At 46.4% G+C, this 23,239-nt stretch overlaps 1 protein-coding gene across 1 annotated transcript in view; it reads left to right on the top strand.

The window, feature by feature from the left end:
• The window catches only part of LOC144153168 (uncharacterized), a 191,382-nt gene extending 168,417 nt beyond the window's left edge, over nt 1-22,965 (top strand). Inside the window, exons 11-13 of the mRNA XM_077684816.1 lie at nt 12,028-12,084; nt 19,238-19,294; nt 21,929-22,965. Of these exons, the coding sequence (XP_077540942.1) occupies nt 12,028-12,084; nt 19,238-19,294; nt 21,929-22,318 (504 nt within the window). The 3' untranslated portion in view covers nt 22,319-22,965. The remainder of the gene's footprint in view (nt 1-12,027; nt 12,085-19,237; nt 19,295-21,928) is intronic.
• The last annotated feature ends 274 nt before the right edge of the window (nt 22,966-23,239 follow it).

Here is a 23,239-nt window from a genome sequence, read left to right as displayed (position 1 = left end):
TGAATCATGGCGTCTTGCGTACCGAGGTGTTGGCGGAGGCCACAGAGGGATGGTGGGTATATCCCTTTCTGCTCCAGGTACACTTGCTATCGATTGAGCAGTGCGTGCTCCATGACTTTGCCGACGCACGATGTCAGCGATATGGGGCGGAGGTTGTCGAGGCTTGGCAGTTTGCCGGGTTTCGGGATTAACATCGTCTTCGCGGTCTTCCACTGGCGCGGTAGGCTGCCTGGCCGCAAGCAGGCGTTGATGTAGTCGGTCAACGCCTGCTTTGGTTCCACCGAGCGATCGTCGGGATTCTTCAGGGCGCGGTTAGACACCCGGTCGGGGCCCTGTGCCGACCTGCTGTTGAGTTCATGCAGTGCTGTCCTGATCTCTTCCACACTGAAGTCTCTGTCTAGTTCTTCGTTGGGTACGCCCATGTACGGGCCGTGCTGTACGGTCGGAATATGCAGCAGGTATTTTGCGCGCAGGCGGGCGGCCACCGCATCTTTACCATGTTCCCCGAGCTCCTTGTGCAGCAGGCGTCACTATGTCAAGCTCGCTATGTGAGGTCGCTATGTAAGGCTTGTTGGACCAAGAATACGAAAACGTTCTTGCACATACAGAACACCGTTACCGTAGTAATTTGACGCCTTAGGCATGTGACACAAAAGATGGTTGTGTGTTTTTTTTGTTATTTTTGTTTTAATTTGCTTACGGTCTCCTTCTTTTAAAGAGGAACACCACTTTTCGCACTAGTGGCGCAAGGACTGTGCAAACAGCGAAGCTGGCAGACCGACCTAGCTTATTCTTGGTTCGACCAAGTTTTTTCCGTGGTTATGCGTGGAGACTCAGCCACGTTTTCTGCGGGCGTGGTTATGCTTCGAGCTTCGGACAAGTTTTCTGCGTGGTGTCATCCTTAGCCCCCCAGAAAACAACAAAAAAGCGACACTGAACTCGTTCAGTGGCCACCTTTCGGCTTGTGTGGTCTGGTGTGTGGGACGCTAATTAACAAGTCGATTACCGTCATCGCTTCTTGACGTTTTGGCTTCTTTCATTCTGGCGCATTATTTCTTCACTTGGCGTCGTCAAAACTACACCACTCGTCGCAACAAGCGATAGAGCGATCTTGTTGCTCTATCGCTTGTACCTTGACGTGTACCTCCACGCATGTACCTCGACGCGTTTCTAAAGACGTTCTTGTACCAAATGCTTCGCACCTCCGACCTGTGGCGACGTGAGTTTCGCTCGAGCTCAGCGAGGCATAGCTCAGGTTAAGCGGCGCCAGTGCGCACGATGACGTCATCGCTTGGCGAGGTTTTCCTGCGCACGTTTATTGCCCCACCACAAGAATAAACAGCATAGCAGCGAAAAATGACCGCACTTCCGCCCTGCGAAAGTGGATATGTACAGCGAAGCTGTTGTAAACCACTACACATTCTGCGAAGGCAGAGTGTGAAATGTTCCTTGTCCTCTCGGCAGGCTTTTCGCTTGAGCTCGGCTTCTCTGGTGACAAATGCTATTCCTGCCTAGCCTGACGCGTGCGCTCGTTCTCGAAGGACGCCAACACCCCTTTTCGAGCGCAGCTGCAAACTAAATCTTCACCAGGAACACAAGGGGGTGTCCTATTTTCCGCAAATCCCTTGCCAACCATAATGGGGTTTTGATGCGTGATTTGTGTTCTTTACAGGAATACTGATCTCCATGGTGTACGCCTGATTAGCCTGACGCATGCGCTCAGCGTCTTGGGTGAGGACTGCGGGGCCCCACCTGGGTTTTCTGCTTACGGCACGAAATTTTCGACCAACAAAAGGCTTAAATCTTCGCTGCAAAAACAGAAACGGTACATGGTTCACTGCTTGATAAAAGGGTTAATGGTCCACGTAGGTGAGGACAAAAAAATGCAGACTGGAAGAAGCACTATACTACAACAGAAATTTTATTCAGAAGTAGTTTGGCATATACAGCCTGATGCACCCATTCGAGAATTTTAAGAAGCAGACTCAAAAGCTCAACTTCGCACGCTCTGCCAGGTACACAGCTTCGTCAAGATAATATTTTTTTTTGTAAGAGTGTGACAGAATTTATGATGCAATTGTCGTTAACACGGTTCATTTTAAACGCCTCAATTACTCCGCGCATGTACTTGTGCTTTCCATTGTAAATGACTCCGCACTTTCCGTAAACCAGAGCACGAGCACAACTTTTGAAAGCATAAATTTTGCCGGAAATAAAGGGAGTTAATAAATAACCGTTTCCCTTCACTCAAGAAACTGTGCCCTGTGCTATGTCGAGCTCCCTTTTACAACAAAGCTGCTAGCCTCTCGTTGGTGCGAAAATTTCGTGTCGTTGTCGTAAGTGAAAAACTGATTGATTGATTGATTGATTGATTGATTGATTGATTGATTGATTGATTGATTGATTGATTGATTGATTGATTGATTGATTGATTGAGTGAGTGAGTGAGTGAGTGAGTGAGTGAGTGAGTGATTGGTTGATTGATTGATTGATTGGTTAGTTGATTAGTTGATTGGTTGATTGGTTGATTGGTTGATTGAGTGATTGATTGGTTGATTGAGTGATTGATTTTATGGTTTAACACGCCGATGCAACGCAGGCGATGAGGTGCGCAGTAGTGGAGGGCTCCGCAATAGTTTTGACCACCTGGGAATTTTTAACGTGCTGCGAAATCTCCACAACACGGGCGTTTTTGGTTTTCGCCTCCATCAGAAAAGCGGCCGCGCGGCCGGGAATCGAACCCGCGACCTCGTGCGCAGCACGAAACGCCTTAGCCACTGAGCCACCGTGGCGGGTAAGTGAAAAAAGTGAAACACTCCTCCCTAACAATCTAAGGCAAACTGCATATGTTTCCTTGCAATCAGGCATACAGAAGAGCTCAGTATTCGATTAAGAAAACAACAAAACAAGCCTGGAAACCGCATCATGGGTGATAACACACTTGTGAACAATGGAAAACCCCCCTCCTAGCCCCATGTGGTCCTCGTAAAGACTAGGTTTGCAGCTTCTCTCTAAAACGGGTTGGGACGTCATTAGAAGCCTTCGTGTGAACTGCCAACTAGCGCCTCATTTCAGTTCATAGACACCGAGCGCATGCGTCAGAAGTCTACATGTGTAGTGGTTTACGAGATATTCGCTGATCATCCACTTTTGCAAGGCGGATAGGCGGACATTTTTTCTCTGCTCCGGATTCCCCATAGAAAAGATCGTGGAGACAGTGTTAACTGTCGAAAACATGGCCTCAACGCTTGCTGCACGCTTACCCTACTGAAAAAAATCATACGATGATCTCAACGATGTGTGAGTACGAGGTTATGGGATCGTACAGCCAATGATATCGCACAGCCAATGACATATCGTTGTACTTATCATGAGTCAATGATATATCGGTGAAGTCCAATGATATCGTAGGCTTTAACGACAATCATACAGCCAACGACACATCACAGAATGTCTGTATGATTATCGTTAGCCTTGCTATCATTAGACTTCGGCGATATATCGTTGGCTCCTGGTTAGCGTACAACGATATGTCATTGGCTGTGCGATATCATTGGCTGTACGATCCTATAACCTCGTACTCACACATCGTTGAGATTATCGTATAGTTTTTTTAATGCAGAGCGTCTTATGCTCGGGGGTATATCCCGCGGCGTCGGCGGTAGTCCGGCGTCCGCACACCACCGTTTCTCGGCCAATCTTCCACGTCTTATGCTCGGGGGTATGTACCGCGGCGTCGGCGGTGGTCCGGCGTCCGCACACCACCGTTTCTTGGCCAATGTTCCACGTCTTATGCTCGGGGGTACGTCCCGCGTCGTCGGCGGTGGTCTGGCGTCCGCACACCACCGTTTCTGGGCCAATCCCCCACGTGGGTACGTGCCATAGAAGACGAAACACAACAACAACAACAACTCCGGTTGTACTTGCGCTTGACTCCGTGATACTTCAGATGAAGTAAAATGGAAGCAACAGCCCCGTCAGTGAGTGTGCTGACGCAATTAAGTGAGAGCATAAGCGCAAACACTAACAGCAACGTTAGTTCCACGGGGAACGAGATCCACTGACTGCACTTCAGCGACCATAAGGCCGTCATACTCAAAGTAAGATGACGTGCAAAACTACATAAAGACCTTTAGATACCAGTTCAATCTCGTCTCACTCGCGTATATACGCATGCAATAAGGAAAAGTACACCCATCTCCCCGAAGGGAACCATGAGTAGGATATATCAGCACTACGGGGTTCACTACATTTCCACCAAATTTGGCTAACCAACGTAACGGAAACGCAAACGGAACCCCCATGACGCTCCGCATCCTACTCATGGTTCCCTTCGGGGAGATGGGTGTAACTTTTTTGTGCTTGCTTTACTATTGCAGGCGCCAGAGCCTCACTCCGCATTTTTTAACTGGACATTTTTTTTCAGTAGGGTATGTTAGCGTTAATAACAGACTTTGTCCCTCACTACAGTGTGAAATCGATATCTCCAATGAAAATGTTCTGAAAGGACAGGTACTTTTTTTTTTGTGCTCACCGATTAAACGAACATCCTGCGGAATGCGAAAACTTCTTGTTTTTCTCGCGTTTTCCTTTCGCCTGCAGGTTCTCAATCTTGCGGGTGAGAATATTTCGCCTGCAGCAAGGAAGACTATCTTTAAGTATTCACTCATCTGGAAATGCTGCAGCACGGGAATGTGCTACGCGGCGTCCCTCGTTGTCGCCTATTTGAGAAGCAAGGACGTAAGGCCATATTTTCGTCCCCTATTAGTACACTTCAGCTGTACACATCGGGGCTGATTAATAGCAAGTAAAGCTTGCTTGAGCCAAATTTTAGAGCACTGTCCCCATTGAAATCGCTTGTCAACAAAATGCAAAAGAAGAGATAAAATTTTGTCAAATTCTTTCCGAGTGTTTTGTTGCGTAAGAAATGTGGTTATCTGACCCTTAATTGTCTGCGTCTCTTGGAATGAGGCATTTGGTTTCGATTTTGCGTGCCCATATTCTAAGGAAAAGTGCTATGGCAGTCAGCCTCAAGTATTGGGTTCTTAGCTACATTTGGAAGCCAGAAAACTCGGGGAATGTCCATATCCGAACGCCGTGAACTTGCTTTGCGCACTGAACAATTGAAATAAAAGTGGCTAGTTCTTGGCTTCGTGACTTTGTGAAGAAACTCGCTACAATCGAGTGGGCAACACATCACATGTGTACACTGTGCGGACTGCCAAATGACCTTGCGCATTGGGAACGTGATATGAGATGTGTAATGGCACGTAATAGTTTCAGCAGAAACTTTTGTTTGGCATAGCGGTGCTGTGACGTACTGTAAAAATGTCGCAGAGGAGACCTACGCGCATTTCTTGAGCGACGAGATGCGATAGTGTTACTTCGTGGTCGCGGGCGCGTTTTAAAGGGAGCTGCATTCAGTATCTATGCTCTCGGAGTACTGAAGGTCAGCGTAGAGAGCGAGGCCAGGAGCAACGGTTTTGCGGGAATTGTACAGTCCACAGAGAGCGCGGAGAGTGCACCACTCTTCCTGATAAACCTGCCAGCAGTGCACACTATAGGCTTTGATCTGGTCCAACACAAAGGAACCAATTCAGAAGCGAGCGGACTTACATCACACCACCTTAGCGTACACTTAAGACATTTATGATTGGGACGGTTTACTGCACTCTGATTGTGTTCTCTGGTGCTTTACTGATAGTGCTTTACTGGTGCCTTCTGCGGCTTTTCGTAGCGCTTAATCATCGTCATCGTTAGACGCAGCGGGCATTTTCTGTCCAGTTTTGTCCGTCCCTGCACCCCTCTCCAAATCTGAAATACTTCGATCGTGCCGTAATGGCGTAATCAGATAGTCGTTAGTTTTTTTACGCAAGACACTCGGGTTGGATTCCGACCACAGGTAGCGGTGTAATTTTTTTTCACTTCACACACGACCATCATCGTCAGAGGAAGTTGGCGTTCCGGCAGTGCGTTTTGGGGTGGACTACTGATAACATGACAGGCTGACAGGTTCGCTTCAACAAGTGTAAAGGGTGTCCCGATGCCCCTTTGCTATATTTTTTTGCAACGTGGAAGGCTGATTATATAAAATCCGTCACTAACGCCAGGTGGTTTTTTCTCACTTTTATTAATAATGGAAATAGATGTTGGAGACGCATATTCAGTACTACTGCAGAAATAGTATCATGGTAATTATTGATTGATTGTAGGATTTAACGCGTCGACGCAACGCAGGCGATGAGGCGCGCCGTGGTGGAGGGCTCCGGATTAATTTTGACCACCCGGGGATCTTTGTCGTGCGCCGAAAGCTCGAACACACGGGCGTTTTAGCTTTTCGCCTCCATCAGAAAAGCGGCCGCCGCGGCCGGGAATCGAACCCGCGACCTCGTGCTCAGCAGCGCAACGCCTTAGCCACTGAGCCACCGCAGCGGGTGATCATGGTAATTACATAAGTAGCATTTAAATTAGTACCAAAATAAACTCAATGGCTTCCAAGGGCGACGCCAAGTATTCTAGCCATTGTAAACTAAAGGGAGCGAAAACGGCACAAAGGCAAAAGCCCGCTCAACATATACCATTGTATACATTGCGTTATTATACTACGCGCAGTGGGAACGTGCTGATTTCTACGCGACAATTGTTCTGCAAATTTCAGTGTTGTTATTACGGCAATGGGCTCTCAACTGTCTACATAAACAGTGGCTGTTAAACATGACAGGCACACACGATACCCGCATATCCCAACACAACTGAACATTAATGCCTGCATCAAAAACAGTGCATAGGTGTTCTAAACTTTTAATGCGTAGTATTCTTTGCTGAGTAACCCACAGCAGGGACCGTGTAACGCCCAGCATTTACGCCGAAATGCAGGTTAGGCGGAAGTTCTGCCTTTATTTGTTATAATAGCGCAAATGGAGCGAGTTGGCAGAATTGTGAAAAAAAAAATCACCAGTATAGAAAAAAACTTAACAATATTGATCCCGCATAATCAAGAATATGCATCTTATACATCTCTACCAAAAACCTATAAATGAAAAAAAGTCTGCGTCGAAATACGAATAAAAAATAGCGAAGAAGGCGAAAAACCGTGTAAAACCGGGCGTTTCCGCAAAAATGCAGATTTGGCGGAAGTTCCACCTTTAATCAGTAAAATAGCTTTAATTGGGATACTTGCTGGACAGAATCTTGGAAAACCAAAAAATTAAAAAACAAAAATAAAATTTTTATAAAATGGCTCTGAAAAACAAAACATCTTTCCCAAAAACAGAAGCATGAAAGAAAAGTGCAAAGGCTCGTTCAGAATAGGAAATAAAAATAGCGAAGAAGGCAAGAAATGGCGTAACGCCCTGCATTTCTCAGAAATGCAGATTTCGCGAAGTTCCATCTTTAACCTTTATAATAGCGTAATGGCGATGATTGGTAAAACAGAAGTTGAAATATCAAGCAATCAGAAAACTACAAAAAATGGAAACGTAACAGAAATGATCTGTCAAATTCAACCATATGCAGCTTATGCATCTTCCCCGAAAATCGAAGAATAAACGGAAAAAGCCTGCGAAAGAACTTTGGAAATACGAATAAAAAAATAGCGTTAACGGGCCAACTCTGCAATATGCCTTGCATCTTCGAAAAACAAACATGATTAGCGAAGTAAGTGAACTTAATCACTATAATTGTATACATTTCTTTTTCTGGCGTAAAGAAACAAAGTAAAGCTGAAAAAAAAAACAATAATACGTCCTTTAGACATGCACAGATCTAAATAACTCCCACTCTAGACAAACGATATAAGAGTTCTACGCATTAAGAGATAAGTCTCTGAAATAGGCAGATTATTCTGGTGCTCATAGTACGACTTCCTTTCTTCCCACACACTTAGAGCTTATGCATTAAAATTAAAACACCCATATCCAAGCGAAATTTAATCCCAGTTCCACCCAACGTGAAATCTGCTGAAACGGTGTAGCTGTGGCTCATATTTACGAAGATTCCGCTTATTCGGCTTCCTTGCTGTGAGTAACGATAGAGTCGTCTTAGTGGCTAATTCTCACATAATATGTATTCGAATTTTTTTTAAAGCACACACAGCCGCTTCCTATAACAGTACTCGCTCCGTAAATGGCCATGCATTGCAAGAAGACAGTAATTCTGGGTCGTTTACCCCTGCACTGTGAAATAACTAAATATGACAAGTAAATGAGACCCCGCATATTCGATTTACCACCCGGCTTGTACGGGAAATCGCCCCTATGGGAAAGGGTGGCAGCAAAAACGCAGGAACTTTTTTTTTTGGCAGAGTCGTCCTAGCGGCCAGTCGCAATATAACTTGCTTCTTGATACTTGCGACAACACCAAAATTAAAGCCGTTTTCTCTGATCAAACTACCTTCTTCAATGGCCATGCTGTACTATGCAACACACAATTTGCAAAAGCCAGCCTACAATGACCAAGCTTATACCGATCTCTTTAAATTTGGCTTCCCGTCGAAACACGCATGCAATGCTGGGAATACATTTTTTTCAGGGGCGGTAGAAACCTGCTATATTGTGGCGACGCAAACGGCGCTGTGGGATATGGGGTCCAGAGCGCATGCGCGTGGTGTGGAAAGTTATCTTCGAGAACAGTGCTACTAATAAACGTTGAATTGTTGTTTGTGATGCGCATTGTTTATTCGAGTGGCTCTGCCGAGAAGCACGTTCCAGAATTGGTGACCTCGTCACGATCCGAATACGCAACCCTCTGATCTGGAGGCAGCCTCGGGAGTGTCGGAGCAACGGCATTATGCAACGTCCGCGACAGACGCCCCTCCGACAGCCTCCTCGGTGGACGGTAAGCTGCCTCCCTTTTGGACTGGGACCCCGAACTTTGGTTCATACAAGTGGAATCGCAGTTTGCAACACGACGCAACACCACAGACCGTGGGAAATACTACTACGTAGTCAGCGGTCTACCACCCGCAATAGCCGGTGAAATAAGGGATCTTTTGCTCGCACCGCCTGGTTAAAATACAGATGCAGCGCTGAAGGCAACCGTCGTTCCCCGAGTTACGTCCTCCGAACCACATCGACTGCAGCCATTCCTTCGTGGCACGGAACTCGGCGACCATACTCGTAGCCAGCTTTTGCGGCACGTGCAACACATGCTCGGCGAGACAACAACCACCCCAGACGGAGATGCTCCAATAACATTTTTGCAAAAGCTGCCTTCAAGCATTCTCATGGTCGCCACTTCGTCAGAGCAGAAATATCTGACCGCGGTCGCGCGGTAGCCCATCTTGCGACCGGCTAATACCGATAACCCCACCCACACCCGTGGCTGCTGCGCAAGCCCAAGAGTCTCGAGGCGAACAGTCTCGAGAAATGCGTGAGGCAATTTCTCAACTCAACCGAGACGGTACCAGCTTTGCGCGCCAGCAGAAGGGCACAAACGTTAACTGAGCCTAAAACGCCGCTATCACACCCTCAGCGCCAGAATGTATGCCGGTATCATCGGCGGTTCCGAGATTCAGCGCATAAATGTATTCCACCCTGCGCGCGCTCAGGATATAGCCGCGGCAAGCACTGAGGGGAACCAGGGCTGCTACGTTGCCTTCAAGTCGTCCCTCGGTATTCTTTATTACCGATCGCAACGACGGAATTCGCCTCTTAGTCAACACAGGCGCCGAAGTGAACGTGATACCATCGTCACAAGCCGAAGGTAGGAAATCTGGTGCATCGCCACTGCAAGCAGTCGATAACACGGGGACAACAACATACGCTCGTAGTCCATTAAAGCTGAATTTCGGCTTTGAAAGAGCGTTTTACTGTGTTTTCATAACTGCGGATGTCAAATTCACCACACTAGGGGAAGGCTTCGTCCAGTACTTCGGTCTTTTAGTCGACGTCCGCAGAAAACGGCTTCAAGATCCGGTTTCTTGTGAAGCGGTACAAGACAAGCCATGTTGACACCCTCCTCTCATCCCGACCTTGTTCATTCCGACTTGAGAAGCGTACTTCACCGCCATAATACAAGAGTTATCCGCGCTGACGTGACATCCGCAAGCGTTTCCCAAAGTAAAGCACGATGTCCAGCATCACATAGAAACCACAGACCCACCGATCTCCACGCGAGCATGGCGCCTTTCATTCGAGAAGCTGCGGCTGTGCCGACAGGAGTTTGCCTACATGATAGAACTCGGGATAGTGCGTCTCTCGTACAGCCCATATGCGTCACCTGTTCACGTGGTCCCCAAATCAAAACGACGATTGGCGCCCTTGCGGGGACTATTAAGCGCTTAATCGGGTAACCGTTCCAGACCGTTAAGCGGTGCAACACGTTGCAACACGGTGCAACACGTTAAGCGGTGCAACACCTCTTTCCTGCATGCTGCTCCCATTTTCTCAGCAATAGATCTGCTACGAGCATACATCAGATACCCGTAGCAGCAGCAGATATTCCCAAGACCGCAATAACAACGCTGTTCGGAATGGGCAAATTTCTGCGTATGCCTTTTGGCTTACGCAACGCCGGCCAAATTTTTACGTTTCGTGGGTGGCGTTGTCCGGGGCCTCTACTTTTGCAAGGTATACCTTTATGATCTTCTGATTCCTAGCAGCACTCCCGAAGAGCACGAGCGGCATCTGCATGCTTCCGCGACTGACCGACCACGGCATCGTTATCGACACGGCAAAGTGCATGCTTGGGGTACCGATGTCAGCATTTTTTTTTTTTTTGCCACGGGATTTCACGCGCAAGACTTCAACCCAGCTCACAACGTGGAAGCAGATCGGCGGTTCCACAGCCAAAAAACATCCGCCAGCTTCGAGAGCTCCTGGAACTCATGAACTTCTACCGTAGGTTCATCACGAAATGCGCCAACATTCTTCATCCTCTCCACCGCCTACTCAAGGTATCAGAAACTTAAGCAACTACCCTTCTGTGGAACGACCAATCCATACAAGCCTTCCGGAGGATTAAGGAGGTTCTTGCAAATGCTACCCTGCTTACGTGCCCGTAGCCAGGTGTTCCTCAATGCGTAATGGGGGACGTTTCCGATGCAGCAATTGGAGCCATGTTGCAGCACAAGGGGAGTGGAGTGTGGCGACCAATTCCTTTCTTCTCCAGAGAACTGAGCCCGTCCGAATGATGGAACAGCACCTTTGGTAGGAAACTCCAGGTCATATACGCTGCTATCCGAAATTTCCGCCCTTATGTAAAGGGCAAGAATTTTTTTGTGCTCACGAATCACAAGCCGCTCACCAATGCATTGCGCGCGCACTGGGATACTGGTGCGCCCGTATCCCGGGAGTTCGCGAAATGCCGTACGCCGAAGAATTTTCCACTGATGTGCGCCATGTCAGCGGGGCGGACACTGCTGCTGCAGACGGTCCTTCGTGCAGCCCAGTGGTTGGCATCAGTCTGTCGAGCGTCTGTCACCCACATGTGGTGTTGCACGGTGGATTTAGCGCCAAAATGCGGGCAGAGCCGAGAGGGGTAGGCGGATGGGTAAATGTGATGAAAAGGAGCTCCGTTGGGAGCACCGAATTGGAGAAAAACAGGACCTAGTGCGTCTACTGTTCTTTATTCTTATTTGTTTAGTTTTTTCCGCGCTCCTTCCGATGTCGCACCAGTGGACTCGCTGTTTTAATAGGAAGGAGTCTGTAAAAGAGGATCAACTGAATTATGTCGTGACTAAGCGGCGTGACTAAGCGGCGTAAGCGGGTTCGTTGGGCGATACCTCTGATCAAATATTAAATTTACAACTTGGACTCAGCCTCTGACAATTACGCGCAAAAGAAGAAAGTGAAGTAGGGAAAAAGGGAAAACTAGTTACCGGTGCCTTACTGTCTCGTAAATGTTGAATGCCCATTTTTAATTTTCAGTAGCTAATACCGTACTGTTTTTACGATAGTGGTCGTTCACACTTTATGCTAATATACTGCCCGATCTGGTGCCACAATCTGCTCCGACTGCAAATCAGAAATGATCGTGAAAATTGATCGCCGATGACCTGATGCTACACTTCTATTTGACTTTCCTCAGGCACTCTGGACAGCATTCCGACAAAAACAACAAGAAAAATATAGCGAACCTTATAGCGTAAGTATGTACGTTTTGAGTTGCTTCCAGAAGGTTATAAGATCTCAGAAAAATACAGAAATATGTGTGCACGCTTGGTGTCCACATTACAATGCGAATCTCTCCCCAAAATTGCGGCATCTATTCCGTCGCCTAGGGGTTTTGTGGGCTTCGTATTTCCTTTATTCCGTTTTATTTTTTGCGTGTGGTTGTGTGCGTGCGTGTGGGAACGTGAACATGCACCAGGTATCTTATATCCAGTATGTGTCCAGAACGCTGGGTTTGGGTGCTAATAAATCGCCCAGTCACCAGGTGTTGATGGGTTTCTTGTTTACTTGTTACTTACCACTGGTGATGTATCAGTGCGCAATGGCGTCTCGCAAGAGATAGAAATTAGTGACTGGTGCGTGCTGGTCCCCAACTGTAAACCACCAGACGGGCTGCTGTTGGCCAAACCACCTGTGTCAGCACCAAAAACTGGTTAGCACGCGAATATCGTGATTGACAATTACTGGTGCCCTCTGGTGACCTAAGCCCGGGTGCCTGGTGGGTAACATCGGCCAGAGCGGTGGTACAGAACTAGGGATTAGGAAGCGTAAGGGAAGGAACGTTGCAACAGGCACGAAATTTTCTTTGGAGTTCACTCGCCGCGAACGAACCATATGCGCGGGAAATGTTTCACCTGATAGCCTTCCCTCGGATGTCTAAGCGCGAGACTTCCTTTCGGCTCTCCATGTTCGTTGATCACTGCCCGCAGTAGGGTGACGCACTCACCGGTTGTTAATGGGACCCATGGTTGCTCACCGGTCCATTGTGAACCTACGGTGATGGGTAACCCATTGCCACCAACGGGTTACGACAAAATGGCCAACAGTCGCGGGTGTTTACAGTGGTTATGTCAGTCATTTGTGGACCACATGTTGGGTGACGCACTATAGGGATGTCAGAATATTGTGTCACTCTTGGGTCGCCAGTTATTTGCGATAATTTGCCAGGAATTTGTTTGGTTGGTCACGTACCTTGGAAGTGTCCTCACCTACCCTCTTGTTCTCAGAGTGCCCTCGTCCAAGGTTACTTGGCGCGCCATACTACCCCATTCACTAGGGTCACGTGACATGACAAGGGCGATATGAAGTACTAAAGATAAAGGATCGAGGACGAAGACTGTGATCAGCACTAACCGTCACGGTCAGCCGAAAAGTTATCTTTTTTAGACAATGTTTGACGAAACAAGCAGTTAAGCGTCCAAATTCGTTTATATGTTAACTGACTCGTAAGTTAATTCCACAATTATACTGGAGACGCCACTTTTCCGCTGCCGTCCACACTGTTGACTGTTGCCTTACTTCTGCTCTCTTAGCTAACGCTGTCCGGACGTGTAGTCACCTACGAATTTTTCAGAACACCTTAAGCCCTCTAGTGTTCGCAGGCAGGCTAAATAGTCCGAAACAGTATCAAGACTTCCATTACATATTTAAGAGCCTGTGAACATGCTGCAAAGTACGCACAGAGAATTGAATTTGTTCATAATACAGCTCAGTTTAAAATAAATACGAACTGACACAGAGAAAATCAACAGCAAGGAAAAATATGCGCTCCGATACTGTAACCCTGCTTTCAATAAAGGAGCATCTAACCTGCCGGAAGAAGGGAGAGATACCTAGAAAAAATTCTGCCAGCACTCACCTCTCATTGGCTTATAAAAGCATGTGACGTTTCCCTTGAAATTAGGCGTCTTGTTAATCGCATGGATGGAAAATTCCAGCATTGATAAAATGAATGGCCAGAGGTAACCTAACTTGCCTAACGTAACGTAACCGAATCGAACCTACCCTATTTAACGTAACCTGACCTAGTATAACCTAAGCTAACCCAACCCAAAGTAACCGACCCTAACACTGGCCAACTGAACTAAAACCCAGCTTATCAGAACTCCCATGCTTCGATACTGTGGATATTGTAGAAATAACCATATCGCAAAAACCACTTTGCTGTGCGATGACCAAAAACTTGTCAAATTCTGCGAACACCAAAAAAAAAGAAAACTTTGATCCCTTAGGATTCTAATCTTTGTCCATTCGGTTGAAATTACGTACAATACCACACCCCCACGGGAGAAGTCAGCAACGCAGCCTTTTCCGGCAATATTCCTTCTAAGGGGGCTTCAGGTTGCATGCCTAGCCAATCCCAGGCGACTGCCGCGAGAAATGCCCTGTGCTGTTTCCACCGGCCGTCGGTAGAATAAGCACTGAATTTTACAAAACTGTTCAGTTTTCAGCTTGTTTTAGATTAACATAAAGTTTGCGAGATTTTCATATCGAGACGCAAAATCTTAAGGATGTTAAATTGCGGCGAAAAGAACTCTGCTTCCCGCATTTATTGCGTACTTTCTACAGGTTTATATGTGTAAAGCGCACAAGGGGATGTTTCCATTCTGACGCTTCCATTCTGCTTCCAACCCGCTTCCAATCTGATGCGACTACGAATGGGCCCCGAAACTCTCCCTCTGCACATCCCACGGTGTTTCGCGAAGTGGGGACGTGCACTATGTTTTTACATTTGCTTCATGTCGGCATCTGAACTTTTTACGCTGGCACTTCTGTTAAGAACGTTCTGTCAAGAACTGTGGCTCCTCTTCTGTACACTTTCTCCTTCTAAACGTTTTGCCTTCTTTGTTCTCCTCTGCCTTCTTCGCAAATTAATGTTTACTCCCTTAATGCACGTCTAATATTACGTCAACCAAACAAATCACATTGATGGGTAAAATGTACTTCTGCTCCATATTAGAACTACACGCAGGAACCACATTGATGTTCTGTATAATGTGGGCAAGATTGAGGGTAGATTGTAATCTTTCCGGCTCAATCTGCTTTACCAAAAGGTAATATCGGCCTGATGAAATTTTATATACAAAAAATTGTGCCCACGTCCCCGCGAGGGGAACCTTGTGTAGATGCGACGCATCGTGGGGTTCACTTGGTGTTTCCGTTGGATTGAGTCTGAAATCGCGTGAAACGTGTCGGGAACGCGTATGATTATTATGTTTTATGATTATTATTATGTTTTATTGGCCAATCTTGGTCAATCTCTCTAAGTGGTATGCTTGGGGCTTCGCTGTCGCAACGACCTTTACTCCATCATTGTTGCTGTAAGTGGGAGCTTGTTTTTTTTTATTGCAAGTGTTAATCATTGCCCCATCATGCGTTGTATCAGTAGCATCTTGACGTAGTTTGAATGAGTCAAGGATATAAGGGTCGTTCGCAGCATTTGAATCTGTCTCGGTTTTGTGGCGCAGTGGGAAGAGCACCATGTACCTTGCGTTCCGCCCACAGGGTCGTGGGATCGAAACCGGGCGCCGCTATCTCTTATTTTTTTTATAGTGTAGGGGGAGGGGTGTGGACGGACAACGCCGTATGGAGGGACAAGGCGAGTGAATGAGATGCATCATCATCATCATCATCATCATCACCAGGCTATCTACGCCCACTGCAGGGCAAAGGCCTCTCCCATTATTCTCCAATTACCTCGGTCCTGTGCCAACTGTGACCAATTTATCCCCGCAAACTTCTTGATCTCATCTGCCCATCTAACTTTCTGCCGCCCTTTGCAACGCTTGCCTTCTCTAGGGATCCACTCGGTTACCCTTAATGACCAGCGGTTATCTTGCCTTTGCATTACATGCCCTGCCCACGTCCATTTCTTCTTAATTTCTACTAATATGTCTTTAACACCAGTTTGCTCTCTGATCCACTCCGCTCTCTTCTTGTCCCTTAATTAATGTTACACCTATCATTTTCCGCTCCATTGCCCGCTGAGTCGTTCTCAATTTAAGTTGAACCCTCTTAGTGAGCCGCCAAGTTTCTGCCCCGTAGGTGAGTACCGGTAAGATGCAGCTGTCATACACTTTCTTCTTCAGCGACAATGGTAGGCTGCTATTCATTATCTGAGAATGTCTGCCATATGCACCCCACCCCATTCTGATCCTTCTAATTATCTCTGCCTCATGGTTGGGATCTGGGGTCACAACTTGGCCTAAGTAGATATATTCGCTTACCACTTCCACTGCCTCACCACCTATCTCAAACTGCTGTGCTGTCCCGAGGTTATTGATCATTACTTTAGTTTTCTGCATATTAATTTTCAGGCCCACGGTTCTACTCTGTTCGCCCAGTGCGGAAAGCATGCTTTGCAATTCGTCCCCCGAGTTACTTAGCAAGGCAAGGTCATCAGCAAATCTGAGGTTACTGAGGTATTCTCCATTAACCCTTACTCCCACCTGTTCCCAATCGAACGTTCTGAATACTTCTTGTAAGCATGCTGTGAATAACATTGGAGAGATTGTGTCTCCTTGTCTGACACCCTTCCTTATAGGTATTTTACTGCTCTCCCTATGGAGGATGATGGTAGCTGTAGGCCCACTGTAGATATCCTCTAGTATTCTTACATAATGCTCATCTACCCCCGGGTTCCGTAATGCCTGAATGACTGCTAGGGTTTCGACCGAGTCAAATGCTTTCTCATAATCTATGAAGGCTATATATAGGGGTTCAGTATACTCAGCGCACTTCTCTATCACCTGATTGATCGTGTGAATATGGTCCATTGTTGAATAACCTTTACGGAACCCTGCTTGTTCTTTAGGTTGACTGAAATCTAAGGTTGCAGAGATTCGGTTAGCGATTACCTTGGTAAATACCTTGTAGACGACTGACAGTAAGCTGATCGGCCTGTAATTTTTCAAGTCCTTCATGTCGCCTTTCTTATGGATTAGGATGATGTTCGCGTTCTTCCAAGATTCCGGTACCATTGCGGTCATTAGGCATTGCGTATTAGGCATTGCGAATGAGATGCCGTAGCATCTAAAGAATTCACGCATCTTCACGACGTGAATCATGTCGATTGGGTGAAGCACTGGGGATCGGTCTTACCGTAAATCACCCGTGGGACTGCCCACTCGCGCATGTAAATGAGTGACAACGCTCGTATACAGTGTATACAATTCCAATCCAATCAAATCCGGTACAATTCAATTTAATTCAATCCAATCCGATCTGAATGCAATCCAATCAAATACAATACTCCTCACGCATGCGCGACACTGTGTATACGAGACGCCAAGGGACAAGCCACGGAGAAAGCGAGGTCCAAAGGTGCTTCGCCGCTAAAAACACATCAATTTACTGATCCAAGGGATAAATGTTGGCGAAAACATTTATTATAGGGAGCGTGCCACACTTAAATATTCCGCGTGGTCGTGCTGTGCGGACACACGTTCGCCATGGCGAACGAAAGAATCCAACAAGCTGGTTTTCGCCGTACTGAGAGCCCTGAGATTTTTTTGTGCGCAAATTTTCATGAGCAAGCACATTTCCGACTTACTGAGAAACGCGAAAATGCACAGAAGATCACTATCACAGGTCGACGAATCTGGCAGGCAAGCGCAAACCACGTAAAAAGCAGTTTTCTGCCGTTGCAGTTCAGCTTGTTAGCAATTTTTGTTTCGCTTGACACTATGACTTTCTAATATTAGTGCTCCTGCTTGAGGCAACAACCCGCGTGACATTAAATACTGTCTACAAAGTAAGCGTTCTTGATCGTTGGTTCGTTGTTGCGTTCCGTGGTAATGAACCAGAGCAGGCTTACTTCAAATGTAAAATGCCGGATTATTTCTAGATATAACTGCGGTAAAGCGTTAAGAGTTACCATGAACAGGGTTTTGCATGAACAAGATCTCCAGCAGTATCTGCTCGACCTCCTAACGCGAAGGTCAGTAAGTACCCATGAACTCGCACCACCATCTACTTGCACGGTCTGTAAATGCCAGTACGAAACGAGGGCGAAAAATGTTCGTGTATCTGCTCGTTTGGCTGGGAATGTTGTCCAAACACGATAGTCTTCTGTGCCATGGCCACGTAGCTGCATCCGCTTTCTCCCCGCCAAACTGTTGCGCCCTTCCCCTCTTACCTCGCTCCTACCATGATAAACGCGATAGAGGTGTGCTCCATTCACTTCTCGCTCCTTTGCGCTCCTCGCCTGCCATCTGTGGGGACCTAATGTTACTTTTCTGGCTCGCGCTGGTGCCTCAACCTCGCGGTTTTAAGTCTAGCGCTGTTTGACGTGCGTGGCAAAGGAGGAGGAGGATAACCATCTTTATTGTGGAGCAAATTTGTATGGCATCTTAAGGAGATGGAGTCTTCATTCAAAGACCCCATATGCTTTCCCAGCCGCTACAGCCCACTCCGCCAGTCGAAGCTGGTCGGACAGGCATGAGCTGGACAGGGCGCGCCTCCAGAGATCGAGTGAGTTCTACAGATTCGGTTTGGGGAGGGAGTGGGAGGAGGCTCCACCAGCCATGTGGAAAAGAGTGCAGTCTGCTCTACAGAAGGGGCAGCTAGGGGACGCAATTTGTTCGGAGTAGGGGCAGACTCTTTTTGGATGGGGAAAGGTGTTTGTTTGCAAGGCGCGGTAGTGGTGTGCCTGCTTGATAGTTAGGTGTCGGTGGGGTGGAGGAAGAGTGCGTCGGGCCAAGCGTAGATGTTGGGTCATTTCTGTGTATGTCAGGAGGGGGAAAATCTCTCCGAGCCGGCATCTTCAATCCTTGTGCTGCGTGTCATTTCTCGCGCAAGGTCGTGGGCTGTCTCTTTCCGTCTGACTCCCAGATGCGCTGGCTTTAATATTGCTTTATTGCGTTTTTGTATGTGGTGTTCCAATAATTAACCCCGCGTCTATTTGTTTAGGTCAGTGATAGAATCAGTTGTGTACGTATGTTTCGTCTAAAATATGCCTAATTCTTTCGTTTTGCTGAACAATCGTGGCGAGTATGAAGGCCGTTTCTTGATTTAGTAGTTGGGCAAAGTTTAGCATATATAAACTTCGAGATAAGTTATTTTAACTTTTGAACAGGCGGCTAAATAGAGGAACGGGCAGACAGACAGACAGACAGACAGACAGACAGACCGACAGACAGACAGACAGACAGACGGACGGACGGACGGACGGACGGACGGACGGACGGACGGACGGAGAGACCAAAATATTCAGGTTTCGTTGCTAAAGAGAGACTATCGCTTTTCAATCTCAGCAGCTTTTTCTAAGCTTAGAAGGAGCTTTCGAGCGCGGGGTGTTTATTACCAAGTCACCAATTTATCACTCGTTCTCTTCTCTTTTCTTATAGGGTATGAAAGTGACGTTATATTTTGCTATCACTTACACGATCATTGCTGCAGTTAAGGTAAGGAGCATTCTCTAAGTCAAACAATCAGCGCAGCGTCATCGTAGAAGTATTAAATCACACTTTCATGATGCATGTAATTTAGCAATATTGTAAATGCGGTTATTGCCAAATTTCGAGAACTAATGGCCACCCCAGAGTGTGAAGATAGGCCCGCAAGGGAATTCCTCAGATCCCTTCCAATGCTGGCATTATAGTCTGGGACAGGAAGGGGTTCTTGTTTGGGAATGTTAGTCTGAGCACCGAGGTGCATTTTGTTGCTTGACTCTTCCTGTTGAGCGGTTTCGCAATATACCGCCATTCCTTAGTGCAACTTGTAACGCCCTGAATTTGCACAAAAATGCATAATTGGTTAGTTCATACGTTGTACATTAACGTATTAAATCACCAATAATACGTAAGTGAGTTGGTTCGCTATTTTAACGTGAATATGGATGAATGGTTGAGCGGAAAAGCAAAAACCTACATATAGAAAAAGATACAGAAAGTTAAAATTTCATTCCAGTGAAATTACGAAAGCAAAACTAGATGAAAATAAACCATTCTGGGAAAGAAAGATGGAAATGGGAATATAAAAATTCGTGAAACCAGGTCAACCGTGTAACGCCATGAATTTGCACAAAAGTGCATAACAGGCTGAGATAAATAATTTTTAGGTATAGTAGCCTAAATAGCGGTAAGTGCTCGAACAGAATTTCAAAAAATTGAAAAAAGCAAGCAATGAAAATGGTACAAGATTATAAAATTGAACTTGTGAAATAAAAAACACGGATATCATACACCTCCCATAAAAAACGAAGACTAAAATTTAATAAAAAAAATCCCAGAAAGGAACGGAACCACGAATAAAAAGGTCACTGAAACGGAAAACTGTATTACCTTCCATTTGCATAAAACTGCTGAACTGAAGGAGTTCAGGCAGTCAGTCGCCACAATGGTGTAGACGTACACCCTTTGTCAAAACTTTGTGGGCCAATCCTAAGCCTTCTCGACCACAAAGAATTCAAAGAATCGGCTTTACCGTTAAGTGTGGCAAAAATATTTAAATGTAGTAAGAACGAAGGGCTTTTTTTTCTCGTTTCACCATCACTCGAAACGTAAGCTTGTACATTGAATGTCTTGCAGCCTGTGCGTTTCCCGCTTTCCCCACAAAAGTTTGACAAAGACTGTACATCATTTACAATCCCTATATTTTGGTACTCATTTAAAAACAACCCCTGTAAAGGTACCCATAGCTAAACCCGGCTGTAAATTTCTAACAATGAATGCAAGCGACATAAGAATGCTATGCATTAGCACACAGTTCTCCGAATTTGTGCAGTTTTTGTTCGCTTGTTGCTTTTTTGCACTTAATGTAGTGGTGAATGAGAGACTTTTAAACGCTTCCGTAATTTTATCTTGTGTGCCACAGCTCGACCCCGCATTCAGGAACGCCTTCTTTCATAACCCATGTAGCGATGTTTTCATTCTAAGCTCATTCACCGTAAAAACGTTTCGCTCGATGCTGAAGTCACGGAATATGCTTAAAACCGTGGCGGGGTGATGTGCGGCAGCTTTTGCCGTGCCTTCTTAAGCTACAACACACGTTACGTATATACAAAAAATGATTTTCATACAACGACCCGATGCATTTTCTCTCCACGGGCATAGCATTGCGCCGGAAAAATTAGCCTCCATAGCCTCCACAATGCTGGCCCATTTGCCCGCAATTCTTGGTTCAAGGCGTTGTGAGCGGGGAACGCATACATTAGGTACAGCACACGGTTTCGCCAGAAGGCGAGTATAAGCTAATACTGGCATTCCAGACACGTTCCGTTTTAGTTCAGTTTTTATTCATCAGAAACTCGTGTGGTTTCCCAAGTAAAAGCTGCCTTAGAAGCTTTACAAAGCCTTGGAAACCACATACAAGGCAATAGCAGCAAGCACATGAAAGTAATCAAATTCCAATTACTTAATCATGTAGAGTAGACACGCCGCGGTGGCTCAGTGGCTAAGGCGTTTCGCTGCTGACCACGAGTTCACGGGTTCGATTCCCGCCCGTGGTGGCCGCTTTTCTCATGGAGGCAAAAAGCGAAAATGCCCGTCTGTACGATATTTCGGCCGACGTTATTGATCCCCAGGTGGTCAAAATTAATCCGGAGCCCTCCACTACAGCGCGCCCCATCGCCTGAGTTGCGTCGGCGCGTTAAAACCCTACAATCAATCAATCAATCAATCAATCAATCAATCAATCAATCAATCATGTAGAGTAGCACAAGAAGCATATCCTACAAACTTTAAGAAAGTACCCCAGACACTGAAGCATAAGCTATGCAAGTTAACAAAATGTGCATAGAAAACAGTCCATGTACATTATGCCAACACATACAGTATAAGAAGTAACATACAAAGTAAGAAACAGTAGTAACACTTTATAGCATTAAAAAAGAAAAATGAAATATGACCATTAACATAATAAGCAAACACACAAGACATGTAGAAATTACAATGTAACAATTACAAGTACAAGATAGCAAAAGCATTTACAGCACGAAAAAGTAACTATGCACTTAAAATACTAGTCCAGCTGCGTGAAAAGCTCCGTACTTCTTTTCACTAGCTTGGTGATTGCTACAAATGAGTGTCGTCGTGCAGGCTGCAGTCCTCTTCGGCATGTACAGATTCTACCGCAACTTCGACACACTGGTGATACAGTCGACTGGCCAGGCTTACAACTTCCAGCAAGGATACCCGAGTGTTGATGGCGGGGTAGCCCCTGGAACTTACCCGCCCTACGCAACAGCTGATCCCGGAACGGCCGCTGCATCCTACCCGCCGTACCCAGCCTCTGCTCCCGGAACGGCCGCTGCTGCATCCTACCCGCCGTACCCAGCCGCTGCTCCCGGAACGGCCGCTGCTGCATCCTACCTGCCGTACCCAACAGCTGGTTCTGGAACTGCCCCTGGATCCAATCCGCCCTACCCCGCTTTTGCTCCCGAAACGGCCCGTAGTTCCTATCCGCCATACCCAGTGGCCGGTTCCTAAAAGGCCCCGGGAACCACCACCCTGCCCCCGTAACGAGTGCCACATCCTCGAACTTCGCATGTATATGAACCCTCACACCTTGAAGTGCTTCGGCGGGCCTCGAAATCGCATTTGTCACGCAGATCGACGACAGGGCGTGGAATTTACCGATATAAAGGTTTGTTGCAGTGGCGGGGATTACCACTTTTGATGCCATTTAATTGTGCTTTATCTCATTACGTTATTGTCCTTTGAGCCGAATACATGGACGTACTTGCAAATCTGGGACATCACATACTGGGGCGAAGTTTTGTCGATGGAACAGATGCCTAGTCTATGGAGAAAGCTGAAAGGAAAATAGGTTTTTTTTCGTTATCAGTTACTCTTTAGCTGCGCTTGAAAACTTGTTGAACTTTGGTGTCCAAATTGTACTCTGTATGTGATGAGAACGTAATACAAACGAAGATTCTCGGATATTAGGGACGAAGCACCTTAGGCACCTCGCTATGCCCATGGCTTGTTCCTTAGCGTCCGTGTACACAGTGTTGCGCATTCACTATTAGCATCGGATTGGATTGGATTTGGTTTAGATTGGGTTGGATTAAATTGAATTGAATCGGATTGGATTGGAATTGTATATACTGAACACACGCGTTGTCACTCATTTAAATGCACGAGTGGGCAGTGCCACGGGTGATTTACGGTAAGAACGATCCCCGTGCTTCGCCCACTCGTCATGATTCACTTCGTTTTTTTTTACAGTTGCTCTATGCAGTTTCCCGTTTTCGTATCTGAAGTGTTCCCGTTGACAGTCCCCGTGGACATTAAACGATGACCCACGAAAACCTAGCACATATAACATAAAAATTTCAAAGAAATCTTCAAAATACCATTAAGATGCCCTAATTCCATAGATGCTCTAATGTCGAGGGAATTGTACAT

The sequence above is a fragment of the Haemaphysalis longicornis genome, unplaced genomic scaffold (assembly GCF_048455015.1).
Source record: "Haemaphysalis longicornis isolate Haplotype H1 unplaced genomic scaffold, Haemaphysalis longicornis Haplotype H1 scaffold_9, whole genome shotgun sequence".
Classification (NCBI taxonomy): domain Eukaryota; kingdom Metazoa; phylum Arthropoda; class Arachnida; order Ixodida; family Ixodidae; genus Haemaphysalis; species Haemaphysalis longicornis.
Note: the sequence above shows the minus strand (reverse complement) of the source record. Positions and strands in the feature narration are given on the sequence as shown.